The 21,865-nt window shown below is 43.3% G+C and overlaps 1 protein-coding gene across 4 annotated transcripts in view; it reads right to left on the bottom strand.

Annotated features, from left to right (window-relative positions):
- LOC126187864 (protein 60A) overlaps positions 1 to 21,648 on the bottom strand; it is a 437,325-nt gene extending 415,677 nt beyond the window's left edge. For 2 of the 4 annotated variants that reach the window (XM_049929185.1, XM_049929183.1), the window contains exon 1: positions 21,168 to 21,648. In XM_049929185.1, the coding sequence (XP_049785142.1) occupies positions 21,168 to 21,537 (370 nt within the window). In that variant the 5' untranslated portion in view covers positions 21,538 to 21,648. The remainder of the gene's footprint in view (positions 1 to 21,167) is intronic. The other 2 variants (XM_049929186.1, XM_049929182.1) reach the window with 2 other exon arrangements.
- Between the last annotated feature and the right edge of the window lie 217 nt (positions 21,649 to 21,865).

Raw genomic sequence — 21,865 nt, forward strand, 5'->3', positions numbered from 1 at the left:
GTGTTCACTAATCCCTGTACCCGTCGTGATGCTCATGATTATTTTTGGCTAAGAGATCAAGTGTGTTTTGGTAACCATTTACAATTTGAATCGCCTCATGAACCAATTGTTCAAAATAATTTTGAAAAAAGCATTTAGAACAATTACGGAAGTTGTTTTCTATCTACAATAGGGTCTGAAAATGTATTTTTGTCAACATACGGAAGGTAGATTGAAGTCACTGCCGAGGGTACCTCTTTGTGATAAGACTCTAGTTTTCTTTGAATTGTTCAGCAACTGTTGCACTGAGACCACGGGTCGGTAAAAGGAGCCAGTTATTAATTTATTCCGGTTGTCGAATATAACCTCTGCCCATTCTAAGTCACAGGAACTATCTGCTTCAATGTCACTTGTGAGCTGAAACATACATTACATTATTTTTCCTGAAGTTGTGCTTCTTGTTTCTGTTGTAGTACAGACCATTACAATAACGGCTTTTCCCTCCAAAACCTAGGATGCTTTCTCTGTGACCCTGTAAACACCAGAGCTAAACAAAGTAGAATAACAAGGTACATTACAAAAAAATGGTTCTAATGGCTCTGAGCACTATGGGACTCAACTGCTGTGGTCATAAGTCCCCTAGAACTTAGAACTACTTAAACCTAACTAACCTAAGGACATCACACACATCCATGCCCGAGGCAGGATTCGAACCTGCGACCGTAGCAGTCGCGCGGCTCCGGACTGCGCGCCTAGAACCGCGAGACCACCGCGGCCGGCGGTACATTACAAGCATAGCATTGTGAATTACTTCATTTCCTTATTTCTAACATTTTAAAATTGTACATCGACTTTAGATGACATGTCAATCATAGATGTTCTTATCTCTATTTAGTGAACGTATTTTCGGTCATGTTTTGAACATTGTCCCGCTACACTTTATTAACTAATGTTTCGCCGCACGGGATATGGGATTTTAGAGAGTAAATTAATATGGAGTATGTCGTTCTTATTTCAAACATTCACATTCCCACTTCTTCTTTCCTTATTCTGTTTTGGGCATGCAGTTGTAGTAATTAAAGTAGGCACAAATGCAGTGATCAAAAAGAAATGATTAGCGTACATTCGCATTCTCTTTACAACGTTCCTTTCTTGTCGCTCCTCTGCCGATGGACTAAAAAACGGTTCAAATGGCTCTGAGCACTATGGGACTTAACATCTGAGGTCATCAGTCCCGTAGAACTTAGAACTACTTAAACCTAACTAACCTAAGGACATCACACGCATCCATGCCCGAGGCAGGATTCGAACCTGCGACCGTAGCGGTCGCGCGGTTCCAGACTGAAGCGCATAGAACCGCCCGGCCACTCCAGCCGGCCTCAGCAAGATAATGCCCGTCCGCAAACGGCGACTGTTTCTACTGCTTGTCTTCGTGCCCGCGCGGCCGCTACGGTCGCAGGTTCGAATCCTGCCTCGGGCATGGATGTGTGTGATGTCCTTAGGTTGGTTAGGTTTAAGTAGTTCTAAGTTCTAGGGGACTGATGACCTTAGAAGTTAAGTCCCATAGTGCTCAGAGCCATTTGAACCATTTTTTTGTCTTCGTGCTTGCCGAACCTAACTTGGCCAGCTAGGTCGCCGAATCTCTCCCCACTTGAGTACGGGTAGTGGCCTCCCCACCATTTCGAAAGTTTGGCAATCTAACGCGCCAATTGGACAGAAGTCTCTGTATGTCCATCGTTTTAGTGATGGTTGCGAGGCTCGGCTTTTCGATACTGGATGTCAAATTAAACGCCTTCCAGCCGTCTAGTTTCCAACCTCATTTTATTTGGCAACCAGTTTCGCCATTTTACTACGCCATCTTTAGGCCCCTGACCGACGTGTCGGCAGATGATGCTTGAAGGGGAGCGCCATAGCAAAAATCTACTGATACCAGTATTGCTCGCCCCTGTTTTGATCACAAACGAAGTAGAATCTTCCTACACGTCGGTCAGGGGCGTGAAGATGGAGCAGTAAAACGCTGGAACTGGTTGACGAATAAAATAAGGTTGGAAACTAGACGGCTGGAAGGCGTTTAATTTGTTGTTGTTGTGGTCTTCAGTCCTGAGACTGGTTTGATGCAGCTCTCCATGCTACTCTATCCTGTGCAAGCTTCTTCATCTCCCAGTACCTACTGCAACCTACATCCTTCTGAATCTGCTTAGTGTATTCATCTCTTGGTTTCCCCCTACGATTTTTACCCTCCACGCTGCCCTCCAATACTAAATTGGTGATCCCTTGATGCCTCAGAACATGTCCTACCAACCGATCCCTTCTTCTGGTCAAGTTGTGCCACAAACTTCTCTTCTCCCCAATCCTATTCAATACTTCCTCATTAGTTATGTGATCTACCCACCTAATCTTCAGCATTCTTCTGTAGCACCACATTTCGAAAGCTTCAATTCTCTTCTTGTCCAAACTATTTATCGTCCATGTTTCACTTCCATATATGGCTACACTCCATACAAATACTTTCAGAAATGACTTCCTGACACTTAAATCTATACTCGATGTTAACAAATTTCTCTTCTTCAGAAATGCTTTCCTTGCCATTGCCAGTCTACATTTTATATCCTCTCTACTTCGACCATCATCAGTTATTTTGCTCCCCAAATAGCAAAACTCCTTTACTACTTTAAGTGTCTCATTTCCTAATCTAATTCCCTCAGCATCACCCGACTTAATTCGACTACATTCCATTATCCTCGTTTTGCTTTTGTTAATGTTCATCTTATATCCTCCTTTCAAGACACTGTCCATTCCGTTCAACTGCTCTTCCAGGTCGTTTGCTGTCTCTGACAGAATTACAATGTCATCAGCAAACCTCAAGGTTCTTATTTCTTCTCCATGGATTTTAATACCTACTCCGAATTTTTCTTTTGTTTCCTTTACTGCTTGCTCAATATACAGATTGAATAGCATCGGGGAGAGGCTACAACCCTGTCTTACTCCCTTCCCAACCACTGCTTCCCTTTCATGTCCCTCGACTCTTATAACTGCCATCTGGTTTCTGTACAAATTGTAAATAGCCTTTCGCTCCCTGTATTTTACCCCTGCCACCTTTAGAATTTGAAAGAGAGTATTCCAGTCAACATTGTCAAAAGCTTTCTCTAAGTCTACAAATGCTAGAAACGTAGGTTTGCCTTTCCTTAATCTTTCTTCTAAGATAAGTCGTAAGGTCAGTATTGCCTCACGTGTTCCAGTATTTCTACGGAATCCAAACTGATCTTCCCCGAGGTCGGCTTCTACTAGTGTTTCCATTCGTCTGTAAAGAATTCGTGTTAGTAATTTGCAGCTGTGGCTTATTAGCGTTTAATTTGACATCCTGAATTGGACAGAATGTGGCACGATATTCCTCAGGAGGACATCCAACAATTCTGGCAATTTTGTCTTAGTGTTTATATCCAGTACGATACAGATTAAAAAAACAAATGAAGGGTAACAAATTAAATAAAACGCAATTACTCTGTAACTTCGGGTCCTTTTATGAAAATACCGTGAAAATATCCTTTAACAATCTCCGAACTTCTGTCAGGTATACCCTTTGTAGTCAGCGGTAAACTGCAGGTTACTGGCTAAACTGTGTTCTTACCCTGCTCCATGCGCGAACGGATTAGGCAGGAAGTCGCTAATACAGGTGCAAAAAGGCATCCATTATGTACTGTACAGTGGCTTGCAAAACGCACACGCCGTTGTATATTTTGTAAAATCGTCTCACTTTTATTTTATTTGCAGAAAATCAGTTTCATTAGATGTGTTGAGTGGGAAAACTTGTGTGTGCTACGCAGCACGTTTAGGCGAGTCACAGCTTACAGCCGGTGGCGGCAGGTAAACGCGATGTGCCGATGGACTAAGTGGACGCTTTCAGAGGCACCTGCGCCGTTAAAAGGGGAGGCCGACGAGATAGCGGTAAGCGAGGGAACAGCGGCAGGCAGTTAGGCAGGTATAGGGGTCGGGGGACCATCTATTGTATAAGGGCTGGGGTGACGGAGAGAACAAAGCCAAGCAGGCCCACGGGAATAGCAGGGAATTCCTGGTCGCGCTACGGGACCTGTTGACTGTCGACTGTCGAACGTTCAGCGTCAGCCACTATCAGAGGCTTTGAGGCCATTTTGAATATTTTTCGACCGTAACTGCCTCAAGAAATATGTAAAGGTTTAAAAAAAAAAATTACCGCAACCAGTCACAAAGACTGAGACATAGCATACTTCGTGTTGGGTTACATCTCTGTGAAGCCTAAAGCACCATAGTTGATGTATTTAGCCTTTAAACTTGCCTGTGAGAAAACAGTGCACTGCTTTCACCCAGCGACGCGTTAAATGTCTTGCAGACACATTTAGTCTGTCGGTACGACCCAATACGAAAATGTCGCTGAACCTGACGCCGCAAGTTTCGAGGAAATTGCGTCTGATTGAACAAGTTTCTGTCGAAACAATTTCATATTTCAAACGCGACAAAAAAGAAAATTACCGTCCCATCTTGGGTTCGTTGTTAATAGGAAGGATGGGAGTTTGTGCTTCATCTCTGGGAGTTTCTGCTTCATCTCACGGACAGTGAAGACGGCCGAATGCCAACTAAGCACACACAATGTGAATATATGATTTTCTACTTTACGGATTTGAAACGCATATTCAGCCTGGTGTGCAAGATGTACAAGACAAACAAGAAATCCTCAAACTTCAAGAAGAGGGTAACAGTTACAAAGCAGGTTCTGATAGGTGTTAATATAACCGAACTATCTATTTAATAAGTCATGGTTGCAAAATATTGACGTAAACTATTTACAGAAAAATCTAAAAAACTGGTAGAAACTGATCCCGGTGAAGATCAGTTTCGGTTCCAGAGAAGTGTAGTGTGAACGCTGATTGAACGACTTTTCTTAGAGGATAGGTAAAAGACAGGCACCTACGTTTATAGCATAACAGATTTAGAGAAAGCTTTCGACAATGTGGACTGGACTACACTCTTTGAAAAATAGCAGGGATTTAACACAGAAAGCAAAAGGTTATTTACAACTTGTACACAGGCACGACTGTAGTTATAAAGATCGAAGTGGATGAAAGGGAAGCTGCAATTGAGAAGGGAGTAAGACAAATTAGTAAGCTATCCCGACATTATTCAATTGAACATTGAGCAAACAGCAAAAAAAAGTAAAGAAAAATCTGGAGAAGGAATTAAAAGTTCAGGGAGAAGAAACCGAAACTTTGACATTTGACGAAATAAGTGTTCAAATGGCTCTAAGCACTATGGGACTTAAAATCTGAGATCATAAGTCTCCTAGACTTAGAACTACTTAAACCTAACTAACCTAAGGGCATCACACACATCCATACCCGAGGCAGGATTCGAACTTGCGACCGTAGCAGCAGCGCGGTTCCGGACTGAAGCGCCTAGACCGCTTTTTTTCTTCATTTTGTTCGGTAATGTTTGTTGCGTTTGGTCTGGGCGGACGTCAGATGACATCTGTTCAAGTTGATCGTTGATTCCTTTACTCAGTTTATTTTATTACGCTGAGCTACCGTGCCGGCAACCGCTCGGCCACGGCGGCCGGCGACGAAATAGTGTCTTGGAAGGAGGATACAAGAGAAACATCAACGAAAACAAAGCATGTGGACTGAAATGTAGTCGATTTAAATGACCTGATGCTGAGGAAGTTTGATTAGGAAACGAAACACTAAAAGTAGTAGATGAGTTTTGTAACTTGGGCTGCAGAATAATTAATGGTGGCTGAATTAGAGAGGATACAAACAGCACGCTGGCTTTATCAAGGTAAGCATTTATGAAAAAGAGGAGTTTGATAACATTTAATAGAAATTTGACAGTTAGGAAGTCTTTTCTGAAGGTATTTGTCTGGAGCGTAGCGTTGTAAGGAAGTGAAAAATGGACGATAACAGTTGAGACAAGAAGAGAAAATAAGCATTTGATGTGTGGTGCTACAGAACAACGGTGAAGATTGGATGAATAGATTGCGTAACTCATGAGGAGTTACTGAATCGAAATGGGGATAAAAGAAATTTGTGGCAGAGACTGACTAAAAGAAGAGATAGGCTGATAGGACCCATTCTGAGATGTCAAGGAATCATCAATTTAGTACTGGAGGGAAGTATGGGATATGAAAATTGTAGAGGAAGAACAAGAGATGAAAACTCTAAGCAGGTTCAGATGGATATAGGTTGTAGGAGTTATTCAGAGATGAAGGGGCTTGCAGAGGCTGCAGTAGCACTGAGAGTTGCATCAAACCAGTCTTCGAACTGAGGACCACAAAAGCAAAAACCACATAAAGGAGACTCTATTAATTAGCCGATCAGAGTCGAACGAATTTTGTTTTGAGGAGTGGGGCATGTATTAGAACTCATGGTGAGACACGTGATTAGGTAAAAAAAAATTAAAAGAGATAAGCGGCTGTGAATTCGAAAAAGACAAAATTTCGTACTCCTTCATCTACAATCGGAAAGGTACATTACGGTGCGTGGCGGGGGCAACTTCTGTCGCTACTGTCTTTCCTGCTCTCCTTTACCAGTCCATACTGATGCTCGGAAACCTGTTGTTAAGCCTCCATCCATATTGGTGCTCAGAAACAACTGTTGTTAAGCCTCCGCACAGGTACGGCCGTCCTCAGCGCGAAGGTAAGTTTGAACACAATAGTGCTTTAGTAGGCATGGTCCTACTGGAGGTGCTACGCCGGTGCCTTCCTCTGTAATTCGCACTGTGTTACCTTGCCAGTTACGGAGGAACCAGCAATCTAATGTGGACTACGAACAAAAGTGTCTCTCGCCTTTTTGCACATTAACAGACGTTGTCAGAGGTAAACGTAGTGAAAAGTGACATAAAAATTGTGGGGCTGACCAGGGACAGAACCCGTTACCTTTGGATCAGTAACATGGCACTTTCTGAACTGTAATTTCTGTGATTGTCCCGTCGCGGTAATTTCGCGAAACATATTTGAGAGGAAGGAATACGTTACATGACTCTTCTTATAACTTACACTTGAGGAATTTTCAGAGTAATCCTTTCCATGTTGCTCAACACCTCTCCTGTAGCGTCTACCATTGCAGTTGGATGAGCATCTACGTAATGCTCTCGCGCTTAGTAAACGAATCCGTGACGAAACGTATCGCTCTTCTTTGTGTTTTCTCTATCTCTGCTATTAATCCAACCTAGGAAGGTTCCAGATTATCAATACACAGCTATTAGTCGGACGACTGTGTTCTAAGCCACCTCTTTCGCGGGTGAATTACGTTTCTTTATGATCCTCCCAACGAACTTCAGACTGGCTTCTGATTTTCCTGTTTTGTGGATAATTTCTACTATCCTTTTTGTAGACGGGTATGAGCTCTGTTTTTTACAGGAACTGGGCACTATATTTTGTTCGAGGCACGCACGATAGATCACAAACAGAAGAGGGGATAACTCAGTGGCAAATTCGGTACACAATCTGACAGGTATTCCATCGAATCTTGGGGATTTGTTCTCTTGTAACAATTTCATTTGTTTCTCTATACCACTGGCACTAATACTTATTCCACTCATCTTTTCAAGGTACGAGGACTGAATTGGGGCAATTCTCCCGGGTTTTCCTTTGTAAAGGAACATTCGAAAACGGAGCTAAGTATTTCAGATTTTGCTTTGCTACCCTCAACTTCGGTTCCTGTCTCATTCACTAGGGATGGGACACCAACTTTGGTGACACTAATAGCCTATCCATACGACCAGAATTTCTTTGGGTTTTGTGAAAGACCATTTGACAATATTTTGCTACGATAGTCACTGAAGGCCTCACGCATTGCTCTCTTGACAGCAAACGCGTTTCATTCAGTATTTCTTTCTATCTATAGTCTTACGCTTTGTTTTATACCGATTATATAGTAATCTCTGTTTCTTTAGCAGTTTCTTTATAGTGATTGTGTACCAATGACGATCCCTCCCATTATGAACTGTTCTCCTGCGTATATATCTATCCATTGCAACGTCAATTATTCTTTTAAACTTGAGCCATTGTTCCCCTACATGTTCCTGCCCTGTGCCGAAAGTTTCAAGTTCTTTACTGGGATATGACACTTCTGATTTTTTTATCTAGTTCACTGAACATACATATCTGCTTATTTTAGTTGTCCTTTGTACTTTGGCAACCATTGTTGCCTCAACCGCGTCATGGTCACTGATACCAGTTTCGACGTGGACATCCTCAAAGAGGTCTGGTCTATTCATTGCCATTAGATCCAACATATTTCCATGATGAATGGAGTTCCGAACTACATGTTCTAGGTAATTTTCAGAGAAGGCATTTAGTAATGTTTCACATGACAACTTATCACGCCCACCACTAACACGACTGCAATTTTCCCAATTGATTGTTGGATGATTGAAATCTCCACCGATGATTATAGTGCGACTGCGGAACTTACGTACAAGTGAACTGAGGTTTCCTCTAAAGCTTTCGGTTACATCAGGAGATGAGTCTGGTGCGCGATAGTAGGATCCAGTTATCATTTTATGCCCACCTCTGATACTCAGTTTTGTCTAATTAGCCGTCAACATAACGTAAATTTACACAATACTTAATTTGAATCATAATTCTGAAGCAGGGCTTGTCTGACCCCATGGGAACTAGAATAAAAGCAACGGCCTCCGCTTAAGAAAGCACTTTTTGGCAGGAGGGCTGTGTGGGCGGTTGTTGCGGTCACGGCCTTGGCAAACGCTTTAGCAAACGACAGATCTGCATTTATTTCCAAGGCTGCATATGTTTCCAGAAGGCTTTTAACACTGCACTACACAAGCGGCTTGTAGTGTAAATTGCGTGCTTATGGAATATTGTCTCAGTTATGTGACTGGATTCGTGATTTCCTGTCAAGAGAGGTCACAGTTCCTAGTAACCGACGGAAAGTCGTCGAGTAAAACAGAAGTGATTTTTGGCGTTCCCTAAGGCAGTGTTATAGGCCCTTTGCTGTTCCTTATTTACATAAACAATTTGGGAGACAATCTGAGAAGCCGTCTTACGTCGTTTGTAGATGACGCTGTCGTTTATCGACTAATAAAGTCATCAGAAGATCAAAACAAATTGCAAAACGATTTAGAAAAGATATCTGAATTATGCGAAAATTGGCAGTTGACCCTAAATAACGAAAAGTGTGAGGTCATCCACGTGAGTGCTAAAAGGAATCCATTAAACTTCGGTTACACGATAAATCAGTCAAATCTAAAGGTCGTAAATTCAAGTAAATACCTAAGAATTACAATTACGAACAACTTAAATTGGAAGGAACACATACAAAAAGTTGTGGAGACGGCTAACCAAAGACTGCGTTTTACTGGCAAGACAATTAGAAAATGTAACAGACCTACTAAGGAGACTGCCTACACTACGCTTGTGCGTCATCTTTTAGAATATGCTGCACGGTGTGGGATCCTTACTAACCTAGATAGGATTGACGGAGTACATCGAAAATGTTCAAAGAAGGACAGCACGATTTGTATTATCGCGAAATATTGGAGAGAGTGTCACAGATATGATACATTATTTGGGCTGGGCATAATTAAAACAAAGGCGTTTTTCTTTGCGACGGAATCTTCTCACGAAATTCCGATCACCAGCTTTCTCCTCTGAATGCGAAAATATTTTGTTGACACCGACCTACATAGGGAGAAACGATCACCACGATGAAATATGGGGAATCAGAGCTCGTACGGGAAGATATAGGTGTTCGTTCTTTCCGCGAGCTATACGAGATTGGAATTATAGAGAATTGTGAAGGTGGTTCGATGAACTCTCTATTAGGCACTTAAATGTGATTTTCAGAGTATCTATATAGATGTAGAAGACAGCATTGCATCTAGAGTGAAGGAGACAACGCTCACTCACTGATACAGCAAGACATTTTTGTGCCTCGATCCCAAGGCATGGTTTTTGTACAGAACGATAATAAACCAAGTGCATTCGAAAATTTGTTTGTCATTTACATAGTTAAAATATCATCTAAGCATATATATGATGCTGTTGACCTGCAATTCTGGACTACAGACTGCAAGATAAGTATAACTAAGGCAGTTATGGATATGGGAATCCACAGAATTAGTGGGGAATCAAATTATAGGTATTTGTAATAAACGATAAGTAGAGCTCAACATGGCACGTTGTTCTTAAAGTACAGAAATCTCCAGACGTAACAGTAACTTCGGGCCTATGCAAGGGAGAATTATAGGGCCACTACTGTTCACAGGGTGAGTAAGCTGCCCCTAACGATGTAGTTTTAGACAACTCGCAATGTTTTATCTGGCCTACAAAATGGACGCGCGAGATTTTCATATTCTCTCTCTCGTTACGCGCAAACTATTAGTCCTATAGCAAAAAATGAACAAGACCTTTTTCTAAGAAATTTGATGCAACTAAATTTGGTACTGGGTAAGTTTTCTAGAAGCGCTAGTTTTCGAGTTATTCAAGAAAAATGTACAAAAGTGACCTTCAAACGAAAACACAATCCCACACTCAGCACCTGTTAGTCAGGACTTCTAATATGGTGTTGACTGAGCTCCCTCCTACCACTTAAGTAAAATTTGCTACTGCACGAATTATTTCACACATTCGACCTTTTTAATCTTCACTGAGTGGCTTAGTACGCCGCCGGCTTGGTCGAACACTTACATATTGTAAAACTGACGTTTGTGAAAATTTTACTTCACAGTTTTATGAGCTTTAACAGCATAAAATAAATAATCACATCGTTGTATTCGACAGGCCTTCTGACTACGAAACTACTGTGCTTGTGTAAGGGTTCAAAAATGGCTCTGAGCGCTATGGGACTTAACTTCTGAGGTCATCAGTCCCCTAGAACTTAGAACTACTTAAACGTATCTAACCTAAGGACATCACACACATCCATGCCCGAGGCAGGATTCGAACCTGCGACCGTAGTGGTCGCAGCGCCTAGAACCACTCGGCCACAACGGCCGGCTTGTGTAAGGGTTAATTTTGGATCAAACTGTCCACGCACTTAGTTTTAGCGTAACGTTTACAAAAATCGTATATCTTTCATTACGCTCAAGGGCACGTTAAAATTAATAATGTTAACGAAATGGCTGTCTATGCTGCTGGCGTAATAGCCCAATCAATAGAGATAAAAAATGATCGAGTATCGGGGACAAGGAATGAGTGTGAGGGCGCAGGTTCGTTTGAAGGTTGCTGTTATAGTTTTACTTGAGTAACTCGGAAACCGTGCCTACAGCGAAAACGAACCCTAGTACAAAATTTAACTACATTAAATGTCCCACAAAAAGGTCCCGAATTTTTTTTTCTGTATGACTACTAGTTCGCGCATACCACGCCAGAGAAAGTGAAAATCTCGCGCGTGGTTTTTTAAAGGCCTGATATAATGTTGCGGATTGCATAAAACTACAGCGGTAGGGACGGATGAGTCAGCATGTATGCGTATGTATAATGACTTCATGCTTAACGTCGGAAGCTCCATGAAATTGTTAGCGGATGATGCTCTTGTATGTAGGGAAGCCGCAACGCTAGAAACTCGTAGCAAAATGTACTGCACATTAAAACTCAAGAAATTGCAAAAAAAAAAAAAAAATTGTTCAAATGGCTCTGAGCACTATGGGACTTAACAGCTGTGGTCATCAGTCCCCTAGAACTTAGAACTACTTAAACCTAACTAACCTATGGACATCACACACATCCCGAGGCAGGATTCGAACCTGCGACCGTAGCAGTCGCGCGGTTCCGGACTGCGCGCCTAGAACCGCGAGACCACCGCGGCCGGCCCAAGAAATTGCAGAAAGCTACGAAATTTCAGTGATAGAACTTGGATAAATTGAAGTAATCAGAGGTTGAGCGAGTTTCATGGGGAGCATTAGGCAACAATTAATGGAAATGGAAAAATGAAATGACACAGAAGAGGAATGGGTACCTTTGAGAAATGAAATAATGAGGGCACCAACGGATCAAATAGGCAAAAAGATAAGGCTCGGCAGAAATCCGTGGATAACACACGTGAAACCGTATTGATTTTAATTTCGAAAGGAGAAAATATAAAAATCAAGCTACTGATACAGGCAAACAGAACTATACAACCATGTTTAATAACTACACAAACGAGTCGCAGATGGGTAGCCATATTCTCAACGTCACTGATCGCACTTCGTGTTGTATATTAATGACCTTGCACACTATGTTAATAGTAAAATCAGGCTTTTTGCAGATGACGAAGTTATCTATAATGAAGTATACTATCTGAGAGAAACTGGCCGGCCGAAGTGGCCGAGCGGTTCTAGGCGCTACAGTCTGGAACCGCGCGACCGCTACGGTCGCAGGTTCGAATCCTGCCTGGGGCATGGATGTGTGTGATGTCCTTAGGTTAGTTAGGTTTAAGTAGTTCTAAGTTCTAGGGGACTGATGACCTCAGATGTTAAGTCCCATCGTGCTCAGAGCCATTTGAGAGAAGCTGCATAAATATGCAGTCAGACCTTCATAAGATTTCACGTAGTGCAGAGATTGGCAGATTGCTTCAAATGTTCAGAAACGTAAAATTTTGCACTTCACAAAACGTAGTATCCTATGACTATAATACCAATGAGTCACTGCTGGAACCGGCTAACTCAGGGTGTAATACTTTGTAGGGATAAGGTTCAGTCATGAGTAAAGCAAGTGGTAGACTTCAGTTTATTGGTAGAATACTGGGGAAGAGCAATCAGTCTACAAATGAGATCGCTTACAAATCACTCGTACGATCGGTTGTAGAATATTGCTCGAGTGTGTGGGACCTATACCAGATAGGACTAACAGGGTATATTTAACGTATACAGAGAGGGGCAGCACGAAGGAACACAGGTTTGTTTAATCCATGGGAGAGCGTCACAGAGATACTGAAGGAACTGGATTGGCAGACTCCTGAAGACAGACATAAACTATCCTGAGGAAGTCTATTAACAAAGTTTCAAGAACGGGGCTTTCAATGATCGCTCTAGGAATATACTGCAACCCCCTACGTGTCGCTCACATAGGGATCGTGAGGACATGATTAGAATAATTAGCATGCGTAGAGGCATTCAAACAATCATTCCTCCCGCGCTCCATACGTGAATGGAACAGGAAGAAACCCTAATAATTGGTACATATCCTCTGCCATGCACCTCACGGTGGCTTCCAGAGCATAGACACAGATGCAGACGTACATGTAGATGTTCGGATAAATTACAGATCGCACCGATCGATTGTTGATCGCTCGCAGTTGCCATACAATCTGATGAACTGCATGCTAGAGTGTGACACTATGGCTGCGACTAGATGTTAAGCGTGGTTGTATAGTTTTGTTTAGTTTCTCTTTGCCCACCTTGAGTAAGAACTATAAGTACAACTACATGCATAATGGAAGTTTTTAACTTCTAAACAGAATGTCGTAGCGTACTTCTAAGTGACAACATTTCTGTAGATGCAACTCTGGTCGGTCGGCCGATAAATTGATGCGTGTGTAAGCCCTCAAGAAGATTCTTGGCATGGTGACTGACGGAAGTAACAGTTTCGACAGAGGCCGGAATGCGAGCGAAATTCATCTCTTTCCGATAGCTACTGACGTTACCGTCCAATACTGTCAGCTTACACACTGACGTTTTTGTACGTAGCATATTGTTTCCGTGTAAATGTCGTTCTGTGATACTGATAACTAGACCACGGATTTTTAGGTCGTAAAAAAGTGTGTTCTAGGCACCTAAAATAGGCTCTTTCAGTAGTTCATTTAGGCTATATAACACCTAAAATAGACTCTAATAAAAATGATGCAGAGAAAATAAAAATAAATTAAAATACACAGTGTTCACAGTATGAACATTTTTTTAGTCATTAAAACAAGGAGAATGAATATTTACACCGTTACAGAGCACAGCAATCTACAACATTAATGTTGAACATAACTCCAAATTTTTTGAGTTCCTGCAAGATAAATATCTCCGTAAAAAAGATGTGGCAATGGTTTAATTAATAAATTCGTTGTTTCACACATTCTGACCATAGTTGGCTTCACAATAAATAACCAAAATCTTTTCTAGGTTTTCTAGTGAAAAACTGTGGCGCTTGACAGTCAGAATCTATTTATACGCCTGAAAAAGAACGTTCTACATCAACAGATGTGACAGGGGCGTACTTCATTTTCGACACATGTTGGACAGGAATGCTGCAGTCAGGAGTGGTGGATTTTCCAAAAGTATGTCGGCAGCTGCACACAACTCCTTCAGGCCAGTGTTCTGCAAAACCGTTTGCATTTTTGCCCGTACTTTTTCCCCTACTTCACCTGGCGCTTCATTAATTTTCATTTTGACTTCTTCAAGCAAAGAAATATTGTCGTAGATAGGTTTCCCTGAGCCTTCCAATTGTGAATTTATTCTTGCCATAAATGTGTAGTGGGCCCTAATGTAAGATAAGTCCCGTTTTAAAGAAGAATCTTTGAGTAACTCCATTAACCCTCCAGTATATTTTCAACCGCCTTCTGGACAGTTGAGAGATGCGTACTATAGTATTCTGCTGTTATCAGTCACGTGCCCCAGCGGGTGACAACAGGCTCTGGCGGCAATTGGATATCTGGAAGCTGTTCTTTGAATGCCTGTATTCTTGATGGTAACTTAACAAAAATTTTCTTCACCATAGATATTACTTTATTTACTTGAGGAAATTGTAGCCTTACTTGCTCTGCTATGCGGTTGATCCCATGCACTACACAAGTTGTGTGCAGCATCAATGGGTAGAATACTTTTAATAGTTGAAACGCTTCTATCATACAGGGTGTTTCAAAAATGACCGGTATATTTGAAACGGCAATAAAAACTAAACGAGCAGCGATAGAAATACACCGTTTGTTGCAATATGCTTGGGACAACAGTACATTTTCAGGCGGACAAACTTTCGAAATTACAGTAGTTACAATTTTCAACAACAGATGGCGCTGCAAGTGATGTGAACGATATAGAAGACAACGCAGTCTGTCGGTGCGCCATTCTGTACGTCGTCTTTCTGCTGTAAGCGCGTGCTGTTCAAAACGTGCAAGTGTGCTGTAGACAACATGGTTTATTCCTTAGAACAGAGGACTTTTCTGGTGTTGAATTCCACCGCCTAGAACACAGTGTTGTTGCAACAAGACGAAGTTTTCAACGGAGGTTTAATGTAACCAAAGGACCGAAAAGCGATACAATAAAGGATCTGTTCGAAAAATTTCAACGGACTGGGAACGTGACGGATGAACGTGCTGGAAAGGTAGGGCGACCGCGTACGGCAACCACAGAGGGCAACGCGCAGCTAGTGCAGCAGGTGATCCAACAGCGGCCTCGGGTTTCCGTTCGCCGTGTTGCAGCTGCGGTCCAAATGACGCCAACGTCCACGTATCGTCTCATGCACCAGAGTTTACACCTCCATCCATACAAAATTCAAACGCGGCAACCCCTCAGCGCCGCTACCATTGCTGCACGAGAGACATTCGCTAACGATATAGTGCACAGGATTGATGACGGCGATATGCATGTGGGCAGCATTTGGTTTACTGACGAAGCTTATTTTTACCTGGACGGCTTCGTCAATAAACAGAACTGGCGCATATGGGGAACCGAAAAGCCCCATGTTGCAGTCCCATCGTCCCTGCATCCTCAAAAAGTACTGGTCTGGGCCGCCATTTCTTCCAAAGGAATCATTGGCCCATTTTTCAGATCCGAAACGATTACTGCATCACGCTATCTGGACATTCTTCGTGAATTTGTGGCGGTACAAACTGCCTTAGACGACACTACGAACACCTCGTGGTTTATGCAAGATGGTGCCCGGCCACATCGCACGGCCGACGTCTTTAATTTCCTGAATGAATATTTCGATGATCGTGTGATTGCTTTGGGCTATCCGAAACATACAGGAGGCGGCGTGGATTGGCCTCCCTATTCGCCAGACATGAACCCCTGTGACTTCTTTCTGTGGGGACACTTGAAAGACCAGGTGTACCGCCAGAATCCAGAAACAATTGAACAGCTGAAGCAGTACATCTCATCTGCATGTGAAGCCATTCCGCCAGACACGTTGTCAAAGGTTTCGGGTAATTTCATTCAGAGACTACGCCATATTATTGCTACGCATGGTGGATATGTGGAAAATATCGTACTACAGAGTTTCCCAGACCGCAGCGCCATCTGTTGTTGAAAATTGTAACTACCGTAATTTCGAAAGTTTGTCTGCCTGAAAATGTACTGTTGTCCCAAGCATATTGCAACAAACGGTGTATTTCTATCGCTGCTCGTTTAGTTTTTATTGCCGTTTCAAATATACCGGTCATTTTTGAAACACCCTGTATATGCAGCAGCATCAGTGCCGGCCAGAAGCACCTTATTCTCATCCACTCCGTTTGCGTATAGCACCTTAAGCCCATTGTTCACAAACTGTGCTATCGTTTGTTGGTTAGTTTTTGCAAGCTGTTTTGAGTAATCAAATGAGCCCTGGATGGAGCATCTGGATCTAGCTTGCCAATAATCAGGTTTGCAATGTAACGGCCAAGACTGTCAGTAGTTCTTCCATAGAAATCCATATACAAGATTATCCAACATCATCTCGGATTCTGTGCAATGCATCATTGTAAGCTGAATCCACATAATTCTTACGTAAAGTTGACTCTGCAGGAATAGACTGATGGCAGTACTTCTCAAGAAAACCTCTGAAAATAGGGTTTTCTAGTTTCCGAAAGGAGATGTTTGCTGCCACAAGTGCATGACACAAAGCACTGCAGAACTTGTTTTTTTCGGAGGATTCACCAGAGTTATTGGTTAAAAGAGTTTGCTTCAATTTTGACTTTCGTTCAACATTAGCTTTATGTGCGATTCCATCTGCATGCTGAGTTAAGTGAGATTACTTAACACTCGAAATCTAATACGAGAGAAAAGGGAAATGCAATTTCGAATCGCATATAATGAGTATTACGTATTACTAAAGGATAGCGATAAAAAAGAATCCTAAGTGACAGGAAAATAAGAAGTCTCAGAAAAACATCAACTAACCTCCGAGTTGCATGCTTGGCAGAAAATAATTTTCCCATTTGTTGTATAATGCGGAAAATCTTGAGGCCACTGCCTTATATAAGTAGACTTTGAACTAGCTCTTTTCGGCATGGCGTAGTATTCTCATACAGAAACTAGAATTTATTTTGCACTTAGAACGTCAGTAACACTTAACACGTCGGTCGCTACACAATGTACTGATTTGTTTTTGCTGGGAAAAAGTGAACGATGACTTGCTTTTTTTTTCCTTTTACTGCGTTGCATGAAAGCGGGAGGGGAAGTACCGTACTCGTTGCTGGACATATGGCACCTGACAGATGGCCGCCCCTTCTGAACAAGCGAATGGAATCTACCGGTGCTTCAGATGAAAACATCTCACTACTGGCAAATTATTTTTGGAACCGGAAAATTCACGTATAATACCTTTCACGAAACAGAGTAGTGTGATAGGACTACCGGTAGGTAGCAGCGAGAAAATGCGCGAAGGGAAGTAATTTAGCTATAGAGGGCGTCTACGATTAACATTGTGATTTTTTAATCCGTGCTCAGCTTAAGGCCTATAAACCGTTTCTTTGCAAAAATACACAGCTGGCCAGAATCCTACGAACGAAATATTTTCAAATATAACATTTAGTACTCTCACGTTCGATTCTAATGTGTAACTCAAATCTTTGACCGGTTCCCATTCGCTCACCGAAGTTAAGCACTGTTGCGCTCGGCGCGTACTTGGATGGATGACCATTCAACCGTGCCGAGTGCTGCTGGTAGTAAGGCAAGCAAAGGAATTGTAAACAGTCTCTAACGACCTTCGCCTTCGACGAGACGTAAAGCCCTAAGTTTACTTCCTTCTTCTAATCTTTGAAAACACAAGAACTCTATGTCAGCTTAACGAAATAGGTACTTTTTAGGATTTTGGTGCCGAAATAGGCAAAATCAGGCGTCAACGTCGAAATACGCAATTTTAGGTCCTATAGAACTAACGGTATTCAGTTTAGTTAGTCACGAAACGCTTAAGTTCAAAATGGTTGAAATGGCTCTGAGCACCATGGGACTTAACATCTGAGGTCATCAGTCCCCTAGAACTTAGAACTACTTAAACCTAACTAACCTAAGGACATCACACACATCCATGCCCGAGGCAGGATTCAAACCTGCGACCGTAGCAGCAGCGCGGTTCCGGGGTGAAGAGCCTATAACCGCTCGGCCACCACGGCCGGCAAACGCGTAAGTACCAACTTATATGCAAATTGGAGCTTAGGAAAAAAATAGGTTTTAACCTAAAGATTCGTGATCTATTTTTTACATATGAATAATAAAACACCTATAAAGAGTATTTGGTATTAACAGGGATAGCGATGTACAAAAATAAAAAAAGACCGAAGTGTTAGGCAAATACGAAGCATGAGCGCATATCAACTAGCCTCCTTGCTGCACGCTGGGCAGAAAATATTTTTTCCATCTGTCGTATAGTGCAGAAAAACTTGGAGCCACTGTCTTATATGATGAAATAAGCACTTTTTAGGATATTAAAGCCGAAATAGGCACTAACGTCGAAATAGCCTTTTTTAGGTCCTATAGAATTAACGCTATTAAGTGTAAATAGTCATGAAACGCATAAGTAGAAATTTTTATGCAAATAGGAACTCAGGAACAAAATAGGTTTTTACCTAAAATCCGCGGTCTACTGATAACATACCCTGTACACCCGACATACGCTTTCCAGTGTTTGATACTAACAATATAGTTTGTTTACGAGTAGGCAGACCCTCTGAATGCTGTATCATTTGCTAGGTGAAGCTGATTAATCTGACCTGCGAAAATGTATCTGTGGCTATCTCCAGTTACACAAAGGCTACTGTCACAGTCTCTTTCGTCCAAGTATCATCAGACAGTAACGACTACCTACCGAAAAGACGTCTGTCGCTACTTTATTTATGTGACGACAGTGCGGTTGGTTCGCACTGCTGCCACCTAAAGCGCTCGCTCATTTTTATCAACGGAGTTCCTGCTGCTGCTTCGTGTGCTGTTTATTCCACGCTTCTGATCTTTGCAGATTTCTGATGGCTGACGATTGGAGAGGGAAGCGACGGTAGAGGAAGCAATCAAAAAAGTTTGAGGAGATAAGTAATTTACGTACATAAAAAAGAATTCCAGAATAAGTTTTCTCTGAGCGATTAACTACATTTGGGAGCTTTAGTCGTGCTAGTTTTCCGTTGATATATTCAGATCTCTTTTGAACCTTCGTGTAAACAAACATGTGCTGCCCTTTGTCATAGGATGCATTACTCGAGAATGTGATTTCATAGGACTATTGGAAGTGGGTCCTTGCTTATGTATTAAGTCCTTTCTTGTTGATCTAGCGCTAATTACAATCTGGCACACGCTAATGCACTGAAATTCTTACGTGTCTTTGATAATTGCTGTACTAACTGTGTAAACAGAGTAGTTCTTGTATCAAATCTCACTGAACAGGCAGTTCGAAGTGTCTGCCAATGGAGCCCTTAGGGATGCGTTATTCGCAAGTGCTTATCAGAGCGAACCGCGATGAGGTGAGTAGCCCTATTGCCAGTTACATGTGCCATCAATTAGTGGGTTTGTTTTACCATTGCCGATTCGTGCATCACTTTTATATATAAAAAAATAGGTTTTTAGTTGCAGCTACACCCGCTTACACATATGTCACCTACCGCAAATATCCTTCCCTATCCAGTTCCTCCTTTGCCCCTCCAGCCGCCCTCCATCTCTTTCCCCCCTCTATCCATCCAACTCCTCCTGCCACCTCTCTGACCTACTCCAATGCACTCACTCCCATCCATCCAGACTCCATCCTCTCTCCGTCTACCTTGTCCTCCCCCTCTCCCCTTCCCACCTATATGACAAACTACTCCGGCCCCCTCTCTGTTTTTCTCCTCTTCACTCACTCACTCACTCTCTCTCTCTCTCTCTGTCCATCCCCACTCCATCATGTCTCTGTCCATCTCCACCTCCCCATCACTCTTTCGACTTCCTCCTTTTCCTTTTTATCTCTCCTCTGTCCATACCTTCAGCCCTGCACTCTTTCTGCCCGTCTCTACCTCCCTGCGCTCTCTCTTTCCAACTCTTCCTCTCCTGCTTGTCTCTTTCCATCTCCTCCCATCCTCCTCTCTGCCCATCTCATACCATCTCCCCATCTGCCCAACTCCTCTTGCTCTCTTGCGCCCTTCTCCTCCTCACCCTCTTTCTATCCATCTCTTCCTAACTTCTCCCTTTCCACTCCTCCTCCCCCTCTTTCTCCATCTGCCCTCCTCTCTGTCTTCAACTCTTCCTCTCCTCCCTCTCTTGTCCATCTCCTCCTCCATCTCATCTCTCTTCGTCCATATCCTCCTCCACATCTCCCTGTCCACATCCTATGTCAGCCCCTCTTCATCCTCACACCCACTCCAAAGTGCTGTGGTTGTTACCCCTACAGTACTTCTTTCCATATCATACCACATTTGGTTGAAGGCGATCCAGTGGTTTACCATGAGATGCAGAAGTACATACACATACATCCATTTTTATATGTATATGATTATAAAATTTACTAAAAATGTGTAGAAAAAAGTGCAGAAAGATAGTTTACAGGTTGTGCTGCAGGGGATGGGGGTGTAGGTTTGGCTGGCTCTGGGTCTATGATACAGTACTTTGTCTATGCTACAGTGTGATTTAAGTTGGGTAGTATCTAACTCTGAGGTCCAAAACTGCGATGTTTTCGCAACAAGTACTGCCTTCAGACAGCCATCACAGCATCCTGGATCCACGGGGAGAGAAATACGCTTTAAAGTTTTTATCTACCACAAAAATCACGCAAGGAATCTGAAATTCACGTACAGTACAGAGCTCCATAGCGTGTCTAAGTACGTCAAAATGGTTTTCTTGATTTTAATTAGGGCTTCGCGTTACTTCTGCTATGAAATAGACGAAATTTTTTTGTCCACGAATGTTTCATATTTCAGAAGTGGCAGTCACAATGGTTTGTGCACAGGAGGCAGTGGGAGCAGACAGTGCCATGTTCCCACTGGCGTGTTGTTAGCAGCAGCAGTCTAGCCCGCCAACTGTCAAATGTCAATTACTTTCTATCGGAGTACAGCAGGACAGCGAGATAGGAGGGAACTCACTCTGGCTGATGAAGCTCATGATGGCGTCGCTGGTGTCGATGGCGCTGAGCTCCTGCCCGCTGAGGCGGAACTCTGAGCGGGAGCTCCTGGTGGCGCGCGGCTCGAGCAGCGACTGGTAGACGTCGAGCATGAAGCGGGGGGCGGCGCTGTGCAGCAGCTGCGGCGCCGCGGCGCGCGGCCGGCGCGGCAGCCCCAGCAGGCTGAGGATCTCGCGCTCCACCTGCCGCTTCTCGGCGCGCGACATGGCGCGCTGGATCACCGTCTGGTCCAGGCCGTTGTCCGCGTACAGGCCCGACAGCGAGCCGCCGCCCCCGGGCCAGCACGCCGCCGCCAGCGCGGCCAGCAGCAGCAGCGCGCAGCGAGACCGCATCACAGCAGCACAACACGGCACTTCACTGGCACAGCACGGCGCACCGCGTCTCCTCTTGCCTCTCTGGCGGGCGCTGACGCACTGACCGGTCAGGCTCGCGTCTCGCCTGCAGACTGCGGGGAGGCTGTTGCCGCGCCAGACGGGCCGCCGCAGGGTTGCCAACCTGCCGGCGCGGTCCGCTCGAGCCACTGCTGTTCCGTACACCCTATGGCAAGGGAAGCATTCATTTCACGCTAGGTGAGGAGAGCCCTACGTCAACGTGACGTAGGCACGCGTCATCATGAGTTTCACGAGTTGTCCTACCGACTGTTGTGTGCATTCTGTATAC

Source organism: Schistocerca cancellata, chromosome 5 (assembly GCF_023864275.1).
Source record: "Schistocerca cancellata isolate TAMUIC-IGC-003103 chromosome 5, iqSchCanc2.1, whole genome shotgun sequence".
In the NCBI taxonomy this organism is placed as follows: domain Eukaryota; kingdom Metazoa; phylum Arthropoda; class Insecta; order Orthoptera; family Acrididae; genus Schistocerca; species Schistocerca cancellata.